General features: G+C 38.2%; 1 protein-coding gene across 1 annotated transcript in view; it reads right to left on the bottom strand.

Annotated features, from left to right (window-relative positions):
- LOC140238250 (histone deacetylase 11-like) overlaps positions 1–20948 on the bottom strand; it is a 44525-nt gene extending 23577 nt beyond the window's left edge. The window contains exons 1-3 of the mRNA XM_072318189.1: positions 20814–20948; positions 18404–18783; positions 10772–10872 (exon numbers count right to left, since the gene is read on the bottom strand). Coding sequence (XP_072174290.1) covers positions 10772–10872; positions 18404–18783; positions 20814–20893 — 561 coding nt within the window. The 5' untranslated portion in view covers positions 20894–20948. The remainder of the gene's footprint in view (positions 1–10771; positions 10873–18403; positions 18784–20813) is intronic.
- Positions 20949–22570: the final 1622 nt, after the last annotated feature.

Genomic DNA, 22570 nt, shown 5'->3' with positions numbered 1-22570 from the left:
TAGATAGATAGACAGATATAGATAGATAGATAGATAAATAGATAGATAGATAGACAGATATAGATAGATAGATAGATAGATAGATAGATAGATAGACAGATATAGATAGATAGATAGATAGATAGATAGATAGATAAATAGATAGATAGACAGAGATAGATAGATAGACAGATATAGATAGATAGATAGATAGATAAATAGATAGATAGAAAAGATAACATTCATATTGTCATTATGGAAAAGAGAGCAAAGACATAAATCATAATCATATAGGCTGTTTCATTTGAGCTGGCAATATGAAATCTCCTACTGCTGAATATCTTCCTAAGATATGAACATGTTTGGTGCAGAAACCTCTTGCATACTGAGGCTTGATCAAACCAGTACTTGGCAATGTGGGCTGACAACTCATCTTTCTTTGACATTTTTGCATATGTGTCTGTGTGTTTGTATGTGTGCATGCATGTGTTCTTGTATGTGTGTGTGTGTGTGTGTGTCTGGTGCATGCATTAAACCAACATGACTCACATAGAGTATCATCAGATATAGAACAATCCTTAGGAGGAGCATAATTTATTGGAATGTCTGTATGATTGCTTACAGAATGACACACCATGTGATTGGTTGAGGAACTGAATCTATGAAATGAAAAGCAAGCAAATCCTGAGACTAAATATGATCAGGACTCAATCTCTCAAATTGGAATCAATTTTCCCATTCTCCTCCTTAAATGCACATAATATGTATGATATTCCAAGTGCTCGATAATAGCTGCAGCGGGCCGCACGCAATCCATGACCCACGATGAAGATGGTCATGAGAGATCGATGTCAATGCTCACGAAGTGGCTGGCTTCACATGAACAATTTCCTCCATCCCATTCTGCCCTTCAAATTTATCCATATGCCCTCCTGAAATGTAAATTTGGTATTTTCTTTCCTTTTAAAGGACTATCAAGAAACATTTTTACTCAGTTCACACTACTAAAATATCAACAACAACCCCACCCCCCCCCCCCCCCCGAAAAAAGATGGTGCAGCAGCATATCCTGAAATGTTTAAATATTTATCATAACATACCTAATGCATCTTACAGGCATGTGTGTGTGTGTGTGTGTGTGTATCTTTAGATGCACACTACAAAATCATTCATAAAGTATGTACTCCATGGAGTGAACACCCTTGTACCTCCAAACTGATAACAAATGTATCTACCTTTTCTCTTTCACAACTTATCTTTTTGGAATGATGGATGGCAACTCTTGTAGGAGATGGACATAAAGAATGCCCTACTAAATACCGAGTTCATTGCTTGAGCACTTTTAGGTGCATGGCACAGCCTTACACCACATGTTTATATGTTCATGTACAAGTATGAATGTATGTACACTTGTACATATGTCTGTGCGTATGTATGAATACATATATATATATATATATAGATATGCTTGTATATGTATGTATGTGTGTGTGTGTGTGTGTGAGCATGTGCGTTAACTGTACCTGATTCTGCATTTCTTAAAGGGTACAGGGAGTTCTAGAATTTCTCTCAATGTGGCCCATGTGTGGGCAGACAACCTTCCTTGCCAAAGCAGCGAGCAAAGTTATACATCGTGCCGGCAGGAGGTTGCTTTTGTCCGCACAAATACAAGGCAGAAGATCTGTCAATTGTCTCTCATGGGAAATCACATCCTGGAGAAAAGGTGGGCGCCCACAATAATGGAGGTTGTATTCTTTCTCTTATTATTCCTCCCTCTCTCCCTCCCAACATCTCTCACTCTTCCTCCCCTAAATATATATCTTCCCCTCTTTTTACTTTTTTCTCACATCTCGCTCCCTTTCTCCCTTCATACCTCTCTCTCTCTTTATATAATTATATATATATATATACATATATACTCCTCTATCTATATCTCTCTCATATTTGACTTTTCTCTCTCTTACAAAACATCTCTTTTTCTGCTCACTCTATATATCTCCATACCTTCCCCTCTCTCTTTATACCTCAACATCTATCTCTCTCTCTCTATATATATATATATGCTATTATATTTCTCTTGCATTTTTACCCTTTCTTTCCTTTATACATCTTTCCATTCTCTCACTCTAATATACATTCCCATATCTCTCTCCCCTTTCATTCTTCCTCTTCTTTATATATATTCCTCTTCTCTCTTCATTCCTACATCTCCACCCCTTCCCCACATCTCCCTCTCTTCTCTCACAATTATATCACATCATATACAATATCTTTCTATATATCTCTTTCTACTTTCCCATGTATATTCTTTCCTGTCTTCTCTATCCCTATCAGTATCCCCCTTTTTGTCTCCCTCTTCAATGCCCTGGTCACTGACCACTTTGGGTGTGCCTCTGTGACTGAACTGTGCACAAAAAGAGAGGAAGAGATGTGATATCCTTTTAATGCACACTAGAGTACAAAAAAGGGAAGAAATTACCATGTCTTATGCAAGAAGTTAAGCTGTGTTGAATAGAAATGTAAAATACAGATACATGTAGCACTGCCCACAGATTATTAATTCATATACACATGTACATTGTAGTAAACATGAAGCATGTATTTCAGTTAAATTTCATGATCCTTTTTTCCCCTCAGATCTCCTAAGTACTCACTTGTTGTTGTTTTTTGTTTGTTCTGGGTTTTTCCTGTACCCGAATACATGTGTTTGGAAACTGGACTGAAATAGTTTGTATTCATAAATGACTTTAGTCACTGATATGTACATGTAGCCTTTGATTAAAAAAAAAACACAATATTAGCTGGAATACCAGTGACATCTATGCAACAATGCTCAACATAAATAAAAAGCTGAATGAATGTTCAATTTCAGAAGGCTGGGAGATTATCTGAGAAGATTTACCAGGAAATTGAAAAATGCTTGATAGATTTCACAAGAATAGGTGTATCTACAGGTGATGACAGAATGCCCCACTGAACACTGTTAAATAATGAAACAAATTACCCAACATGCTTTTCCTTTCACCTCAACTTCTTGGCATATTCTGATCAATTATGGAAAACGGACAAGTCTACGCGTAACTGAAATGTCAGCATTAGAAGAACACAATGAAACGACTTCACATCAGCTGTAGATTCCATCACACCTGCCTCCAAAATCATCTTCCTCTATCTCTTTCTCTCTCTCTCTCTATGAATGCATTATAATCTTAACTATTTTAGTGAAAGAAAGAACCCAATAAAGTGTCAATTGGTAATCAACACAGGATACATTTGAAGGGGGGATAAGTGAAATGACATCCATCTAACAAGAAAATAAGCAAAAAGACTGGTACATGCAGTGTTGTCAATTGTTGAGCTGTTGGTTGAGAAGGCATAAGGGAGTCACTACTTTAGACAGTCCATAGACTATATGCCCTTCAGCCTCTGAGATGACAACATCACCACGGTTACAACTGACAGTCCAACCGATGCATCATGCACGCTAACCCTTTCTGCCCTGAAAGCAGCAACCTTTATACATCGCTTGGACACCATTAGTTCCTGTCCCAGCGGGAACGCACGCTTGAGTAAATTTGTGTCCATTGCCCTGTAACCATAAGACAATCGATGCCCTGCCAATGCGAAATCAGTCTCGACACACACCCCCTCACGGGATCCTAGCTGGGGCGCGTTTCCACTCCTCTGTGGATCATGCGTCTACCGCACCCACTTATGCACTCAATTTTCTGGATGCAGCAATCTGCAGATGGCTTAATTGTAAAGTGCGTAGGAACAACTTTGTTTGGCAAAACTTTAAAGTATGAGCAATTACTCGGTCAGCTGGTCATGGAGTAAGCACAACCAGGCCTCACATGTTTTGGAACTGTAGCACTTGGACACAAACTTGTTTGTGAGTATTTGCAATCAATAATTCTGTTTTCCATGCAGGGTGAGCTTAATTGACTCTTAATAGTTGATGGATGCAATGGCTCATAAGAAATCAGTTTGCTTGAAAAAATGTGGCTTAAAGGCTAAATGATGGCACAGTTGTCTTTGATACATGTATACTTCATGCACAGCAGCAAACACCTGTATGTATTCTTATTACAGCTCCACCTAATTTTTGGATTACAATGGTACAGTACCAGCATCTAAAAACTTAAACATTATCACAATTGTATTAGTTACATTCAGACAGTGATCCTTAACCTCAAGGTTGAGGGTCACCATCTGAATGTAACTACTGTGTAAATTATTATTAAAAAAATATGCTGTGTAATACAGGGGGAATAGATAGATCATATTCATATTCTCTAATGAAGCAGTTAAATGTTGCTCATTGTTGGTCATTGCAGCTCATGGGTGACAATCTACATTTTCCAGCCTTGCTATGGACAAAGCATGACACAGAGAAATTTGCCCCTTAGATGACACTTTGCTACACAGACAAGGTGGGGGTGAGGGAGAGGGGCAATCTCCACTGTCCTTAGCTCATCCTCTTTGACAGGGTGACAAACATGATTACCAAAATATACAGTCAGTCAGGAGGGGGGAGGGGGAGGCACTTCCGCAGATGCACTCCATATAAGTGGCTGCATTGAATAAACCGGTGATGTGTGTGAATCGCGTCTAAGCTCAATTTGCCGTTTTGTCTTCTGCCTGTGTCGGCGTGGGGGCGGATGGGGCTCCCCCTCCACTTTACATCTGTATTGACTCTCATTTTGTTGCTGTATACCGAAGGCCTCCCTGTGCAAAGTTTGCAAATGAGGAACGCTTCCTACTGTCGTCTCCCACGCCGCTCTGACATCTGAACATCAACAGCTTTCCAAAACTTATTTTTTGGGGAAAAAATGGATACAACAAAGTTATGAATTGTCAAAGTTTAGGAGTGATAAAAATTGACATCTCTGCATGATCTAGGTGTTAAGCAACTCTCCATTATTTTGTACTCAAAATTTCAGTAATTTTCATTTCCCTGAAGTATTTAGGCACAGACAGAATTCATCCGTTAAGGAGGACATACAAAAAAATTATTATTCTAATTCTATACCAAGAACCCATTTGAAGAAAATATTTCTTAGGAAACCCCCCCCCCCCCCCCCCCAGAAATTGGTGAATTCTTATGTACAAACCAAATGAAGAGCTGCTCAATACTAGATCACACAGAGTTGCCAGTGTGACTTTACTATCTAAACTTTTACAATTCATATTTTTAATTTTCCTCCCCTAAAATTTCACTGATCTACTTCTCTGATTTTTGTTTTCATACATAGCAACGTAATATCTCGATGGAGTTTCCCTTTAACCCATTGAGGACGGACTGATTTTGCTACAACATGCATTTCCCATAGATTCCTGCCCGAGTACACTCGGGACTCATCCTCGACGGTTTAATTTGGTCCTTGTAGATGTTTTGCAGAGAGAGGAAGAGATTTAAAGTGTATATTTTTCCCTTCCACCCCCTTTCTGCTCCCCCTCACAGCTACGCAGGGTCTCACGTCGGCCTCTGGAAATGAAATTTTGCTCAATCCCCTGTGCGCCGCAACATAGTTCAAGATCAATGCTCGGTAGATTTGGAATTCGGCGTGATCCCAGTGTTAAAAGCCCTCCGGCCTGAATTTGCAAAGGGAAGGATCGGGCGCCCAAATTTATGTTCGCCCAAGCAACAGGATCATGCTCCCTCCTCCCCCGCACTGTTCAGGGACTTCTCTTGCAGCACTGACCTCTTCAGAGTACAGTGTAATGTATTATTCAAGAAAAACCTTTACGCATCTGGCTCAACCTGGAACAGGGTTGGCACATTTTTAGTATCTGTTGCTTCATTAGATGCTTTTTTCAGTGGTGAATGATGTTGGTTGACTTTTCTCCCCCCCCCCCCAAATGCTATGCTCTTCAAACATAAATGCTTGTATGAACATGTATACCTTCTGTTACTCATGTTATTGCACTGATAAAACTTTTAAAGGTTAATTAATTAACCTTTGTCTTAGTGTGTGGAATTTTAATTGACCCCCCCCCCCCAAAAAAAAAAAAAAAGAAGAAAAAAAAAATCCTGATTGAAAAACTCTCCTAATTGAAACAAATTTACAACATGCTGGCCTAACTCAAAGTAAAATATACAATGTAATGATATTTCTTGTTTCTTATTGCGCTATAATACCTATTTTAGAAGGAGATTTATTTCATTTTAATGTAACAAAAGGTAGTTCTCACTGGAGTAAAGTGAAATGAATATCAACATATTAGATATATGGTATAAATAAAGACTGTCAAATTTCAAAAATTATAAAGGATGGATTTGTACTCTTCCCTTTTCAATTTTTACTGAAATGCTGAAATATTGAGAAGTGGCTTTAATGGCAGTGTGTATGATGGAAACTTTAGAAAGAATGTACATTTTAGGCTGTATTTTTTTCTTGCTAAATTAATTTTATTGACAACAAAATAAAAATCAATCTATTATCTTGCAATCATTAGCTTGGTACCCTATGAATTTCACTAAATACCTTTACCAGATTGGAGAAAGCTTACAGGAAATTGGTTATATTCATGAAATCTGCCCGAAATCTAAAAGAAGATGTACAAGAAATTAAAATTGTTGATTGTGTCCTACATTTGTAGCTTTGATCAACCATTCCTTTTTTTCCAATATGAATTCCACCACAATCATCAGAATTTTCATAATCATTATTTCTATATCATTACTTAACTACTAGATCATAAAAATTAAGACAATTGCCTCAGCCACTATCATCAACATTAAAGGCAGTCGTAGTAAGAGTACCTAGTGGCAGTTGTGATAGCAAATAGAAGCGTTAAATAGCAGCAGCAGTACTTTTATTCATCATCATTGCTCTTCAGTGTCATGATGATGATATGCAGGATGATATAGGATTTAAATGACATTATTACCTGATACCGCTGCATTTCCCAAAGTAGCACTCTCCAACACCCATACCTGGGACCATTCACACAGCGTATGGAGTAAATATCTAACACCAGCCCCTATGTTTATATTGATCTCTAAATTACCACTTCCCCATTGTGCTACATGGGAGTAATGAAATTTTGATGAGGGTGTGCAATCCTGGTCCGCTAATATCAATAACTGGCCTTATTCTGATGGCTGTCGCAGGCTCGGAATTGACAAATTGTTCCCCACGAGAGCCAGAAGGGAGGTGTTGGTGCGGCAATGTGGATTTCCGTGATCTGCATGCAACCTCAGCATGCGTACATCGTACAACTGTAGTTTGACCTGATTGCATGTGAGGGCGTGTTTAGTGCCCTTGTGCTACTCAGCATTTCTGCTGTCTTAGTGTGTGGAATGTACATTGAAATCATACAGTTGCATGGCAGCATATCCGAACTTCAAAGGTCAATTGCTTCCTTTCACTGACATTTAAAGAGGAGAACACACACACACACACATACACACACACACACACCCACACACACACCCACACACACACACACACAGCCTGTGAGTGGTGTGAAAAGTGATTGAGGTACAACCTAATTTGGCAACTGAGTTGTCACATCTAGTAACATGGTTTGGAACAGGGGGAGTACTAAGCAATCCAAAAAGCTTACAAATTTTATTTTTCATTATTTATTCTGACGGACCTCTGTAGAATTGTCTATCACCTTTTCACTGAAATCCATCGCCATATAGTTTAGTATGTACCAGTGCACAGAAAATTTCTGAAATATCTTTGGACAGTATGGTCTGCTAATTAGGGGTGTATGATGATGTACACACCATGGCAGTTTGAGGTAGTCGGGGGGGGGGGGGGGGGGGGTCTCCTGTTGAGACTATTAATTTCCATGCATATTTGTCTATATAACGATGCAGCAGTGATATCACAATGATGTGGGGAAGGATACTTTTTATGTCAAATTATCTTCATTTTATGAGAAAACAGAGTTTAATATTTCAAGGAATACGATGACATAAACATCCTCTTCTAATGGTTACTATCAACTTTATACACGTAGGGAAAATACAATGCAAATGCATACTGACTTCTACATATAATATTCATATTACCCTAATCATCACTTATGTGGCCAAAGGAATATCCAAGTATGTGGCAAATATTTTAGAATAATTTTTCTATTTAATATTTTTATTCAGATTAATTTGATACACCCACAAAAAAACAACAACACCCAACTTTCAAAATCAAGATTCTGTCATTGACCTCATATGTCAATCACTGTAAAGTACTATTATGATGAAAAAAAGACCTTGGAATACACATTCCTCTAGACTGAGCATAACATGCATGCTCCCCTGTAATGTCTTTACTTAATCATATTAGCAATATGGAAACATGCCAGTTATGTTCAGACTAGGGAAAGTAGCATTCCAATGTATTTTGTTTTAATCATATCAGTACTTAAGCTATGATTGACAGATGGTGCCAACGACAGAATCTTGGGTTAGAAGGTTTTCTTTCTTTTTTTGTGAGTGTACAACTGTATCCAAGTAACCTGAAGAAAAATAGCAGAAAAATCAATATAAATATATGGCAAATACCTACATATTGTATATTCTATTGGGAAAAAAAAGTAAAAATAGAGTTCGAATTGATTTATGTGATGTTGAGGGCATCATGAATTAACGCAAGTCATGCATTTGCACTACATAGCTCCTTTAAAGTTGACACACAACAAATGTCTTGAATAATTTGCTTATTAGTGGAAAAGTGAGCAAAGAAAATGGGATTCCATAGGGAGTCGAACCCGAGACCTCCGGATTGCTAGACCGGTGCTCTACCGACTGAGTTATAGAAAGCCCTAGTACAGTGTTCATCCCAGAAACCCTTAATTCTCAATGCTCGGGTGGTCAGAAGCTATAGCAGTGTGTTTGTGTGTGACACACACGCACACACTTAAACCTGGCATAAACCCGAAGGATAATTCAACTTGGGGATAAATGCGAGGGATCACCGAAGTGATGCAGCTTTTTGAGTTTGTAACAAATAAAGACAGAATAAACTGACCAGAAAGAATATAAATTATTAGTGGAAAAGTGAGCAAAGAAAATGGGATTCCATCGGGAGTCGAACCCGAGACCTCCGGATTGCTAGACCGGTGCTCTACCGACTGAGCTATAGAAATTTGCTTGTTACATAAAAAAATATCAATCATCCTTGACAGAAAATTAGGACAGAGGTCCTGGATAGCCACAGAAATCTGTCACTCCATGCCAAACACTAATTTTAAATCTTTCTACAGTCACATCATGGCCTTGAAGACATCATCGCTTGAATAGACACACTGGGGAAGGAGACAGGATATGAAAGGGTGATTGACTGTAAAAGCTTGTTACAAGCATGGACCTACGTAGGTCCATGTTACAAGCAAACCTGTGCTGGAGGCTCTACCTCTGCCTAACAAAACAACAATACAAGCTAACAAGAGGATGTCATGTTACCAATAAGACATATCATTGACTCAAACAAACTGATGAGCTATGAGTTGGATACTGTTACACACAGATAAATCATCCACACAATTAGTCCCATCAGTTCAGGTTCACCTGAACAAATTTGACAAAAAGATGAAATACAGTTATTCATCATCACTGTTTGGTATGTATAAAAAAGACTTTAGTATTGAGCTGGAGTACTAATGGCACGATCATAAATACTGACATGCCTGGGAATACCGACGATAATCACGTCAAGTCTATTGACTGTTCCCTGTCACATCAAATTGGACAGCTTTCACAACAAAGATCCTGTTCTATTGTGAAAACACCACATATCTTTCTTTGCCTATATCCCCATACATTTGTCTGTTTACACCACATTCATGTAACACACCCCCCCCCCCCAGCTCAAAGGGGACATTTCAGAATACCCAATATGCAAGCAGTTGCCAACTTGGAGATAAAGCACAGTAAACAGGTTTGCGCATTTTGACTCTCAGCATTTGACAACTTGACATGGGGGTCTAGAGCAGGGGCGGATCCAGGAATTCTGTAAAGGAGGGGGGGGGGGGGGCAACCAAGTAATATTTGGTGCCACTTCCAGGTTTCATTTCATTTTTCCCCCCTTTCTATTTCTTTTGTTTTTAACGAAAACATAAAGGGGGAGTGCGCAGGTTGCGCCCCCCTCTGGATCCACCACTGGTCTAGAGAAATAAATCTCATTCTCTCATAACATCTCATCTGTCTTTACTCTATAACAAAATGGCAGGGTGCGGCGAAGAAGAAGAAGAAGAAGAAAAAAAAAAGAACAGAGAAGAGAACTGATGGATGCTTATCCCCCGAGGGTTTAATCCAATTGCCCAAAAATATTACAAGATAAAAATACATTGGCCACGATCTAAAATATAAGGTCTTGTCGCTAATAGTCTTAGAGATAGAGAGACTGAGAAAAAGAGAAGAATGGTTTATGAGTGCTCATTGCTTCTATGGTAGTGAGGAAGATATCACAGGACTTTATAATACATTGTACAAAGTTAGCTCTATTACGTTGCATGAGACACTGAATGCTGTGGGATCACACAATATTTGTCACAAAATTCCTATTTTTCAATGACTCTGATGATGATGAACTACACTGCACACAAACTGCAAGCATTGCTGTCTTGTTAAATACATAGATCCCAAACATATCACCATTCTGAATGTTGATTGGGTGAGTGGCATAAAAAACACAACAGAAAAAAACCCCTGCATACAATCATCATTATGATATGCATAATTCATCCTCAACACACTGTTAGCATTTTCTGCAATGTCCACCGACATCTATTAAAGGTCAGCAAAGGATTTTGATGAATAATGATGGTCACTGACCTTGAGACTGTTGATGTATTTCTTGGTGTGCGCCACGAGAAGGTCATCGTCGCTGGCCTCCTGTGGTCTGACCGTGGTCTCGTCCCGAATCATGCCCTCCCCTGTCAACGCAAGCAGGAATGATTCCATTCATATTCAATTAATTTTTCAAGTTGATTTTTGAAATCAGTTTTATTTTCATATTTCCCCAAAATAAACAATACATTGTGCTAATGCAAAAACACTTGTTTTTCTCATATTCTTCATACACATAAAGACAAAATTATTGATCTCACAAGAGGGAAATATGCAATAAATGTTGCAAATATGCAGATGTACAGGTACAGTAGTACATGTCATGTACAGATCTGAGGTAAACGACACATTCTACACTTGTATGAAGGAAACCTATGAAAAGCTACAGCTTGTAGAAATTGAAGGTTCCCAAGGAAATATGAGTTCTCAGCATCAATATGGAGATCAGAAAAGAACAGATCAAAAGAAATAATATTCATTATACAGAGGTATATTCATACACAGATGAAACACTTAGCATCTGCTATGTGAGCTGTGTGTATATACCAATCAATAAGTAAATTATTTTTCAAGCGTATGTATATTTCCTTTGGGGTAGCAGGCAGGTGTAAGCAAGTGTAGATTCATTTTCTGACTTTAAAAAATTACAAAATGTATACTCTAAAAGCATGTGATGGTGGAATAATTGATTTGAAAGAAAAAAAACAACTTAATTTATTGGTATGTATCTTATTCAACGGAATCACTGAATTGAATTGAAATCACTGAATTAAATATCTTTATGTGGCCTTTCAGGAATGGCTCAGATACATGCTTGTTAGCAAGAAACTACTGTATGGTACTGATAGCTTTAAAAAAGGGATGATACTGTATTGGTGTAGATGAGAATTGGGCTGTAAACTTTTTGCAAGATACCAAGAAAACACTTAATGATATAGTGCACAGCATACCATTTTAAGAGGAATTCAAAGTTTATTTGCTGAAAATCGGGTTTGGAATGACTGAAACATCCAAAAACAAAGTAAAACAAAGCGATCGTAATAAAGTGTGGGTACCACACTCTATTTGAATCCCTCTTTTTTGGATATCTCAGCCATTTCAAAACCAATTTTCATCAAATAAATGTTGAATTCCTCATAAAATTACATGCTCTTTCATATTTCATAAGAGGTTTCTCATTATCTCACCAAAAAATGTTAGAAACCTGAAATTAGGTCTCAACCAAAACTATACGATCCCTTTAAGTCCCCTCCGAGTAAGCAATGAAGATGAAGTGCCTGGCTTATCGGCATAACCGCTGCTACCAGGGACATCAAACCATGGGCCTCATGATAGGAAACTGTTTCTAGGTTAATCTGGTTGACTAAAACATTTACATGACTCATCCAATATCAATATCATAACAGGAAAGGATTTGACTCCAAGAGCAAATAAAAATGCTTGACTGACCTCATACATTGTAAGCAGTTCAACAGGAAATATTTACACTAAGATACAGTCTTGCCGCTGTATATATTTATTCTGCCAAATGATCATGTTTCCTTGGTATAGTCCGGAGTAGAATTATCATTGCAATATGATGTATCATTATGTTATGCTCATGGTAACAAGTCAATTCTCGAATGGTAATCAAAGATACTGTACTTGTCTAATCACAATTTGCAGATGAAATGCCCATTTTCTTTCTTTTTTTGTTTTGTTTCAAAAGTATACAATGTCGAACTACACATGGACACACACTGTGCACACAAACATACACTGTATATACATGTACATTTACATGTACATGCCCAAATGAAAATATTACTTTGAAAAGAAAAAGAAAAAGTGAGGCAGATTTGGCAAGAGGCGCTTTAGCCATGTGACCAATTACAAAAGTAGCTCTATTCAAAGTCCCCAAAAGACTGCACGTGAGATTATTTCCTGACATATTATATCCAAACAGTGATAACTTCGGCACTATTTGGGTTTACTCCAACTCTCATATCTGTCTCCCATGTGTCCACATCTGTTTTCGAACATGGTTCTTTTATACAACGTCCAAGTAGATCCTTGTAATTTGATTGGAGGATTCTTGGTGACCTGATATTAAATAAGCACTCCATTCAACGCGCCGTGCAATTTTGGTTCTATTTTTGCGTGCAATTTGGTTCGATTTTTTCGTTCTATTCCACCGTTCGAGAAATTGTACGGTACAGCGTGTACTGTGTGTTGCATATTGAGGATCGCATGCAGCTAGCGCAGGTACGTGTGCGGTACATGCATGCGTGTACGTAGGCCTCCGTAGTGCTAGTGTACGTGTATGACGAGCGCTAGTATAGCTGTGACCTGTATCGACACTGATTGCACAAGCCAGAAAGAGAATCGCAGTGGATCCACATGTAAGTATGGCTATATTTTTCATACATATAGGCCCTATAGACTTCTAGGCCTACTTAGACCAAAAAGATCTACTTGGACGTTGTATAAATCAAATAGTGTATGGTCTTTACTCGTGCAATGGAACGAGATTTCGCACTCGGTGAAAGATGAGGCGCACTATTCAACTCGGCTTCGCCTCGTTGAATAGAGCGCCTCTATCTTTCACCTCGTGCGAAATCTCGTACCACTGCACTCGTGACCATTCACTATTTGTATACCATTGTACAGTAGACTCTGGATTAAAATCATTACACTGAAATTGTTTTTGAGTGTCAGATAAATTAATTTCACAATACCAATGAAATTGTTTTCCTGTGTCAGACAAATCAAAACAAACTGATTGATTCATAAAACAACGCTAGAAAGTGACTGGATTCATCTTCATATGGTGAACATGTTCAATCAACAATTTTCGAAAACGTAAATCAAAATATGTCTGCATCTCTGGCAGATCACTCATAGACAGTGAGCTGTCATGACAAGGAATAGAAAGATAATGAACTCCGTTCCATCATACGCAGCTTCATACTATAAACAGATAGGATCACAAACCTTGTTGCCACAGGGTGAGGACAACCTGTAACTGACACAAAAATCAATTTACGGATGCAGAGAGTGATCAAGCACTGAGCGAAGGCATGTGACATTTCAAAATAAACCTGTGTTCTTCAGCCGTGAATACTGTTCTCCTTTAATGTGCAGTGATTTAAGAGGGCTCAAAGACAAGTTTACATCCTTTTTCAATCAAAATGAAAAAATGATAAATTTTGCATTGCAACTGACACGAATTACAGCTGTGCATCCCATATAAAATTATAAGTTGATGAATTCCCAACTCCAAGTAATGCTATGATAATTCTGCAAGACGTGAAATCATGGCATTAATTAATTGAAAACTTGTCTGTGTGACCACGGTAAAACAAGAAAATTCTGTGTGCATGAAATTTTTGCGCATTTCGTGAGGAGCCACGAATCGCGAAAGTAAAATGTACATGAAAGTTTTTGTCTACACTACTGCACTGAATGCCAAGGTGGCAACTCATGAAAATTTCAGGCCGTGAGAAAGGCCCTCGGCTCCAATACGCGAAAGTTTCATGCTGTGAATATTTTCGGACAAATTGCTGACAACCCAACTTTGGCGAGGTTACTGATCAAAATCAAACAAATGCTTTCCTCTGGTTTTTCTGTGCTTAAGAAATATTGGACATACATCATACACACAGGTGTTCAAAGTACTTTGATAGTAATTGCACAATGTGATTATTTGTACATCTCTCTTTTAGATTCTTTAAACTAAGTCCCTCCTTAAAATACAATATGGCAAAATGTCTTTAATAAATCCTTTCAGCATTTTACAGCATTTTCATGTCAACTGCTGACAGTAATTGCTTCAAATTACTTAATTGTGACACTGGCAGTCAACTCATATTGGAACTTCAAGCAGCCGACAATCCTAAAATGGTCTAATGAACACATCAATTGCTCTGTGTTGCTGACTAAAGTAGAAGGCACAAAATCAGTATCTCAAGCTTACACTCACTCAGGTACATGCATATATGTCAAGTTGTACAATAATTACCATCCAACTTTTGTTTTTGCTTTCTAATTTGAGAGCTGAAAAAGAAAATATTGTGCAATGATGGGGAAAAATCAAGGGAGGTGAAATAAGAATGACTAGAAATGTCGCTACAGCGACTGGTATGCCTCCACTATCATGCATGGTTCTCCTAATAGGTCTATAGTACAATGTCTTGCAAATGTGTGATGACAGTTTCACATAATTGGCAAAATATTAAAAATGACAAGTTTGCCACAAATGTGCTGAAAGTTCACTTTCCTAGAACTAAGTTCAATTGGATGAATGATTAAAATGTCAGAGTGCAGGTATTTGCGGAATTGAGGATTTTTACTTGACATTTGACTCTTTTATAAGTTTATGCATTGAGTAATTTTCAAGGTATTATCAAGGATTATTTCTAGATATCACGTGACAAAAGTTTATTCATATAAAGTCACATACAAAAAATTTATACAGTGTACATTAAAAACTGCAAGTCATTCCAGATTAATCAAAGAGCCCTTTCTCCTATGACTACACACACAGAATTAACCAATTCCATTTTTTTTTTAAATACATCACTGCCTGATTTGGACTCATACATGTTACTCATTGAGTTTCTGAACCTATGCTGTAATGCTCATCTTCAAATGTACATAATGTAGTGGAAGTTTTACCAATTTCCTAACATACAGCTCAACTACATTTGTAGCATCTAAACATGCCCCTGCACAGATATTCATTTACCTTGAAGTTCAAGTCAAGCATTACAAATTCAAGTCCTTTCTTTCATCCTAACTAATGAATTTGTATTGTGGAAAATCGACTACATTTCACTGCTCTTCTGAGATAAGTTGTCCTTGGGAGAAATGTCCCCTTGGACACACTGCTGATCCTGGATACAAACTTTTCAGAAGGAAACTGTTTCAAGTTTAGTGTGAGATGTTAAAATCTTTTCCAGAAAAATATTGCTACAAATTTGACTGAGTTATTCTTCATCTGTGACAGCACTCAGACCTCCTCCACTGATATATCTTCCCATTTAAAGAAAAAAAAGAAAGAAAAGAAATAAAAGTAACACTGAAATGTCCACCTTTTCCCTTATATTTAAGTTTTATCCCGTAGTACTCCAGTAGGCTTAGGAAATAACAAGTACTCCATGTCAATATAACAAGTGGGCATAAAACCACTGAAGCAGCAATTATAGGCCTATGGAGAAGTTTATAAGCAACATAAAAATTGCCTCTGAAGGTATTTGCATTGCTTCCTTTCTGAAGTCACATTTTATGTACACAGGGCTCATAGAATATGCCAAACTTCCCAAATGATAGAGGGACATTATCACCTAATTCATTGTTTCATATAACTGCAACTGATATCATTATTTTCTGAAAATGTAGAACTCCTTACTCATACGTGTTGTACAAGGTCTATAAAACAGTATTTTGAGTCTGAATTCAATGAAACATCAACCACATGCACCTCCATTTGCTTGATATTTTTATTTGCTTACAACAACTTAAACTTAGCAGGGCATCATTCAGTTAAAGAATGGCATCGTTCACATACAGACTGTCATCTTCAACCTTGCGTGGGCTGCAGCTGGTACAGTCTAGTCCTCAACTTTATCCTATTTTACACTTCACTGGCACGCTATTCCACGGATGGGCTAGCTAATCCATTTAAATTCACCAAACTGGCCCATATATTTGTTCATTCCCACAGGCAACAAAGCCAAATGCCACAGTCGCTACATCCAATTTCCTCTTTGCCTATTAAATAGAATGTAGAAGGAAGCTCATATGCAGCAAATAATGGAGACTTACTTGAAGGTAGCTTTTGAGTCAGGGGCTCCATGGGGTAAAAAAATAAATCCTTACAAACAAGAATAACAACAAAATTGAAGCTTTTCCCCCTTTTATCCACTTGTTTTTTGTTTTTTATACAAACATATTTGCAAATGTACCAGTACAAGTACAGTGTATTTGTATGTGAAATTGAGAAGTTACAAACATAAAATATGCTAATACAACTCAATATAATTGTATGTAAGGACACATGTTATTTGTGTGTTTCAGGATATTTGTTCTGCTTGTACCTCCTGTATCTCCTTGTACCTTGAGAAATCTCAAGATAGGAGAAGGAATAGAATGATATACTGTAGATGCATGTTGGAAGAGATGGTGATCTTAAAGGGGAATGAAACCCAAATATACAAATGCATTGAGTGAATGCAGCAATACTAGTACCAGTAGAACACATCAGTGAAAGTTTGACACATCAGTGAAAGTTTGAGGAAAATCGAACAATTAGTTCAAAAGTTATGAATCTTTAAATTTTGGTGTAGCCATCGATGAGAAGACCACTACAGTTTGTGACATCATGAAGAACAATATAAAGAAAATTCAATGAAATCTACCTTTTTAATGAAAACTGCATATTCCCTTGACTTGTAATACTGACATACTATGTTAAGGGTAACCTTATCCCCCCTGTTTTCTTAAAGAGGTACTAAAAATCAATTTTTCTTTCATTATGCTAGAAAAGTGAAATATGTTGAATTTTCTATATATTTTCTTTATACCAGCATCATTCTTCATGTATGTGGTATCACAGACTGTAGAAATCTTGTCATCTAGTGCCGGCTGCACCACAACTTCAAATATTCAAAACTTTTGAACAGATATATTGTACAATTTTCCTCAAACTTTCACAAATATGTTAACTATCGAACTCCCAGTAATGCTACAATAATTCTGCAAGATGTGAAATCATGACATAAATTACTTGAAAACCTGTCTGTGTGACTATGGTAAAACCAGAAAATTTTGTGCCCATGAAAATTTCACGCATTTCGTGAGGAGCCAAGATTCGCAAAATTAAAATGTACATGAAAGTGAAAGAAAGGGTAACCTTATTCCCCCTGCTTTCTTAAAGAGGTAAGTCGAGATTTCTTTCATTATGCTAGAAAAGTGAAATTTATATGTTGAATTTTCTATTTTCTTTATGCCGGTATCATTCTTCATATGTGGTATCACAAACTGTAGAAATCTTGTCATCTAGTGCCGGCTGCACCACAACTTCAAATATTCAAAACTTTTGAACAGATCGTGCAATTTTCCTCTAACTTTCACAAATGTTAACTAGTAATATTGCTTCAGACACTCAGAGACTCCAATCCCAAGTAACTTCTGATCTGGAGATTCTTCCACCTGAAACCCTAGCAAACGGAAGATTCCAACTTCATATGCGCGAAGGCCCTTGGGTCAATACGGTTCTAGCTGCTCTCTCGTGCTATCACAGGCTTATATTTCAACATACAATGTACGATGGCACTAGTGTAAGTATAAAGTAATAATTCATTGATTCAAATCATATATTGCAGCTTAATAAAACTTCATTTCATTATATGCAGATGCTATTCATGCATGCATATGAAATTGACTGGCATCTACAAACCATACAAGCCAGAGACACAGAGCCAGGGCAGGAGAAATTCAATCTCAAGCGGAAAATCGGAGATTTTGTGAAAATGGCCTTTCGGCGGGAGATCTCCCGTCGAAAGTGGGAGAGTTGGAGTCTCTGGTCACTCAACCCACATGTACACAGGTTTCATAGCCCTTTCAAACTGAACTCACCTTTCAGAGTGTTGTACACTTTACCCCACTTTCCTGAGTCGAATGGGTGCAGCTTCTCGAATCCGAGAAAGCTAATGTTATAGTCCGGAGAGTACACAATGGGCCACTGGTGGGGCTCCACGGGGACGAACAGTTTTGTCTTTTGCACCCTCTCCTTTATCACTTCATCACTGTCGGTGTTGGGCTGCTCAGTCTCTCCTTCTTCCTCCTCTTCATCCTCCTCGCCTTCCATCATTTCTTCCGCCGCAGTTCCACCTCCTAATCGCCGTTCCTCGCCCTGGGCCGACGTCTGCCCGTCCTGATCGCACTGAACGTCTAGAATTTTCCGCTTCTCACCCTTCCGCTCCTCATCTTCCAGTGATTCGGTCTCCGCCTTTTCACTGCATCAAAACAATGACATTGGGGAGGTGTTGACAGCATGAAGTGTCATCATGAAAACTGTAAGACTACATCAAAGCAAAGCATAAATACAGAATATAAGGAAATTCATTTCAAAGGGTCACACTGGGGCTGCAGAAGGGATCGGGGCTTCAGTCTCCCCCCCCCCCCATTTTTTTTCTCGCTCAAAAAAAGAAAAAAGCTCTGAAAAAACTCCCAAGACTCTCCAAGAATTGTGCTCAGAGATTCTTTCAGTCTAGGTGGGGGGGGGGGGGTACATTGTACATTGACTGTCGACCCTCATTAGCCCACTGCCCCCACCCTAAAAAATGTTCTACGGCCCCTGTTACAGGCAGATAATACACAAACCATCACCATGTCTGTTCAGTTTCAGTTTGTCTTTCATAATGGTATCAAGAGGCTGCAGTAAAATAATGGTCTGGACCACGTGAGTGCTACATTGTTTAGCGGCAGTTTCATTTATTTGTCACTAATTTCTAATATCGGGCTTATACTCATGATACAAACCACAGCCATATTGTTCTAACACAACCTCACTGCCATAAATTCTTTTATCCTTCAAGCAAACTTCAAATGTACCATACAACCTTTGAGTTACTAGTAGTTACAATGTAGCTCAATGTGCAAAGTAAAAGAGGGGTTCTGAGCAAGCCTGCACAGCCTGGTGGACATTTGCTGACATTGAGGAGGTCTTAAGCTCTGAATGTTGTTGCGATAATCTTTAATATTATCTCTTCATTACCTCCGCCAAGGGAGGGGGTTATGTTTTCATTACCATTTGTTTGTTTGTTTATCCGTGTGCAAAATAACTCAAAAAGTTGTGAATGGATTTGGATAAAGTTTGCAGGAAAGGTTGAGAATGACACAAGGAACAGATGATTAAATTTTAGTAGTGGTCCGGAAATTTTTACGGATATTATGAAGGATTTTCAATATTTTGGCAGGTAGGGTAAATGAACTTGAGAGTTCAAGTTGCGCATTTTTGTGGTTTTCATATGCGCACAAAAATGCGTGCTCTAGTTTCTGCTAGGGCGAGGCGCGTCACGCAGCTTGAAGTTGATGGTGTAACAAAAGGCTTCCATATTGGGAAATCGGGCAATTTTCAGCATGCATATGTATGGGTGGAATTGGAAATCACTGATCTCTATGGAAGAACAAGATCAGTGCCAGTGGTGGAAATGAGCTGCTTGGTGGAGGTCTGTGCTCTCAGAGTCCTTCTCTTGTTTACATAGCTGTATTTTATTGCATTAATATATTGCAGTGATAATTTCAAAATGAGCAATAAAGTTAATGTTTCGGCCAACACTGACTCAAATAATCATCAGTTTTGCCTAGGTCTTGTAGGTGTTTTAGTTGCAGGGTAGGAAGGGCTAGCACCAAGGCAAGTAGAAGGGTTGGTACCTTATGGCTTTCAAAAAGAAGAAGAAGAAGAAGAAGAAGAAGAAGAAGAAGAAGAAGAAGAAGAAGAAGAAGAAGAAGAAGAAGAAGAAGAAGAAGAAGAAGAAATTGAATGAACTGTCTGACTTTCCTCAAACTTTCTCTGATGTGTTCTTCTGATATTGCTACATTCACTCAATCAACATCACATGTAACAATAAATTTATAAAAGTGAACTTGTTGTCCTTTTATCACTATGCTGGGTTTGGTGTCCATACTGGCACTGGAACAGTATATGTTGGGGGAGATCGTTCCAAAGGCACAGCTTCTCTTCTTCACAGCAGGAGTAAAGATAGCAAGGGTCGCGACGATGCCATGATCACGTCATACTTAGTCGAAGTTCAAATAGACCATAGAGTCTAGCTAGATTTACAACATGCGACACGATAGTCGATGACAAACACGGCAAATCAAAACAAACACACAATACTACATCTGGGACTATGGGTAATCAGCTGATCTCGAGCACCAACAACTGCGATACGACGCGACCACATTAAAGGTTTTCCCTGCAAATTCCGACGGTATGTATAAGCCTTGAAACCCAACATCACCTGAAAATGACGCTGCTTACCTCTGATCTACTTTGATTCCGGTCATAATGCCGTCGCAGTCTGGTCTCACGTCGCTTAGCGATGCACCTTCTGCTGCCATATTTGCAGATTACAATCTTGGAAGGAAAGTGGGACGTCGTGTTTTTGTGTATTTTCTGCATGCAGTATGATACTGTACACACCTCTATCCTTCAGTTTATGTGTACGCGTACGCACACTTGCGATCGCCTGCTCCTAGGGTACAACCAGAATGGGGCATAGTAGTGGTACTGCAGTGTAGTGGTGGTGGTGGTGGTGTCACAGGTGGTGGTGGTGGTGGTGGTGGGGGGGGGGGGGGGGGAGTTGGGTTAGCATTGCAAAAATTTATTCACTCTTTAGATATACCAATATATTGAAGTAATCCATTTTTTTTTTCAAAAAAAATATTCAAAGTGCAGGTTCCCTCTGTTCTTGTGTAGATTCAATTTGGCATTGCTTTGCTTATTTTTTTTCTTTCTCTCTTTTACGTTTTCCCACTGTGATTAATGATTGTACTACATCATGCGTATTAAGGTATGAAAATAGTTCTTACAGTTATGCCGACACTGTTTTTGTTAAGTTTTGATACTAATGATAATACGAAAAATTCATATTGCACTTATGACCGAAATGTTTCTAAGCACTTTACATTTAGCAAGAGAAACAGACGCATAAATCAACTACTTTATTATTATGTTGAAAATGGAATGCAGAAGTTAAACTGAACTGAATTAAACTGATCCGAACTAACGTAAATAATCTATGTACGATCTATGAAGGCCTGAGCAACATTGAATGTGTAAACTTTGGCTTTCTAGTCAAAGAAGATGTAATCGTACAAGCAGTATAGAAATGTATTTGCGATGGGACATGGGGGGGGGCAGTTTTTGACAGAGACCTGTTGATCTCTGTTAATTTTGTTTTTGAGTTGCACATCTCTACTTTGCTTCGCCCCATTAAACTTCCCTTTACCATAAAATCCCCAACCCCAAACTTGATCTTCGGACTAGATACAATCTCCATGGCTCCATCACCCCAGGGGCTTTTCATAATTATAAAAAGACCTGATTGAGGTAAACGAACAATGAAAAAAAAATGAGGAAAACAACGGGAAAATAGATTCAACAAGAACAACGACATCAAGCGCTGTAACATGAAAAAGAACAAGATTTGAATGCGAGTAGTGGCCCGGCGAATCTCTCGTGACGCTTCCAACAAAAGTGAATACTGCCATCTTGCGGTTTGGGTTCGCATATCGGTACATGACAAGAACAGTAGTCCGTTTGTCTGTCACGATATTCGTTGATACACAGTAATTTTGCCCATTTGTTAATGATAAATAAAACATAATGGTTTATTTTCTAATGGACGGAAATACAATGATTAAACTGGTATATATAATCCAAGGGATTTTGTTGTTTTCGTTGTTATGAAACTTTTTATTTTCATTTTTATAATTCCTTATTATCTCTAAGGATCTCTCAGCATGTTCGCCCATGCTTCGGCATGCAGGTACCCACTTTAAATCTCTCTACCCGGTGATCAAGAAGTAGAAGTTACCAAACGATGGAAATCAATGTCATCGTATTTTGTATGTACCTGGTACTTCTTCAAGAGTTGATGTCAGACATAATAAACATATTAGAGATAACTTTGCCTGGAGGATATTATAATCTAAATCGCTAAAACGTGTTATTATTTTCACCACGGATAGACCATTTCCTTGCGATCAGGATCCAGAGCTTGTGTATTTCCTACG

The sequence above is a fragment of the Diadema setosum genome, chromosome 2 (genome assembly GCF_964275005.1).
Source record: "Diadema setosum chromosome 2, eeDiaSeto1, whole genome shotgun sequence".
NCBI classification, from domain to species: domain Eukaryota; kingdom Metazoa; phylum Echinodermata; class Echinoidea; order Diadematoida; family Diadematidae; genus Diadema; species Diadema setosum.
This window is presented reverse-complemented; position numbering and strand designations above follow the sequence as displayed.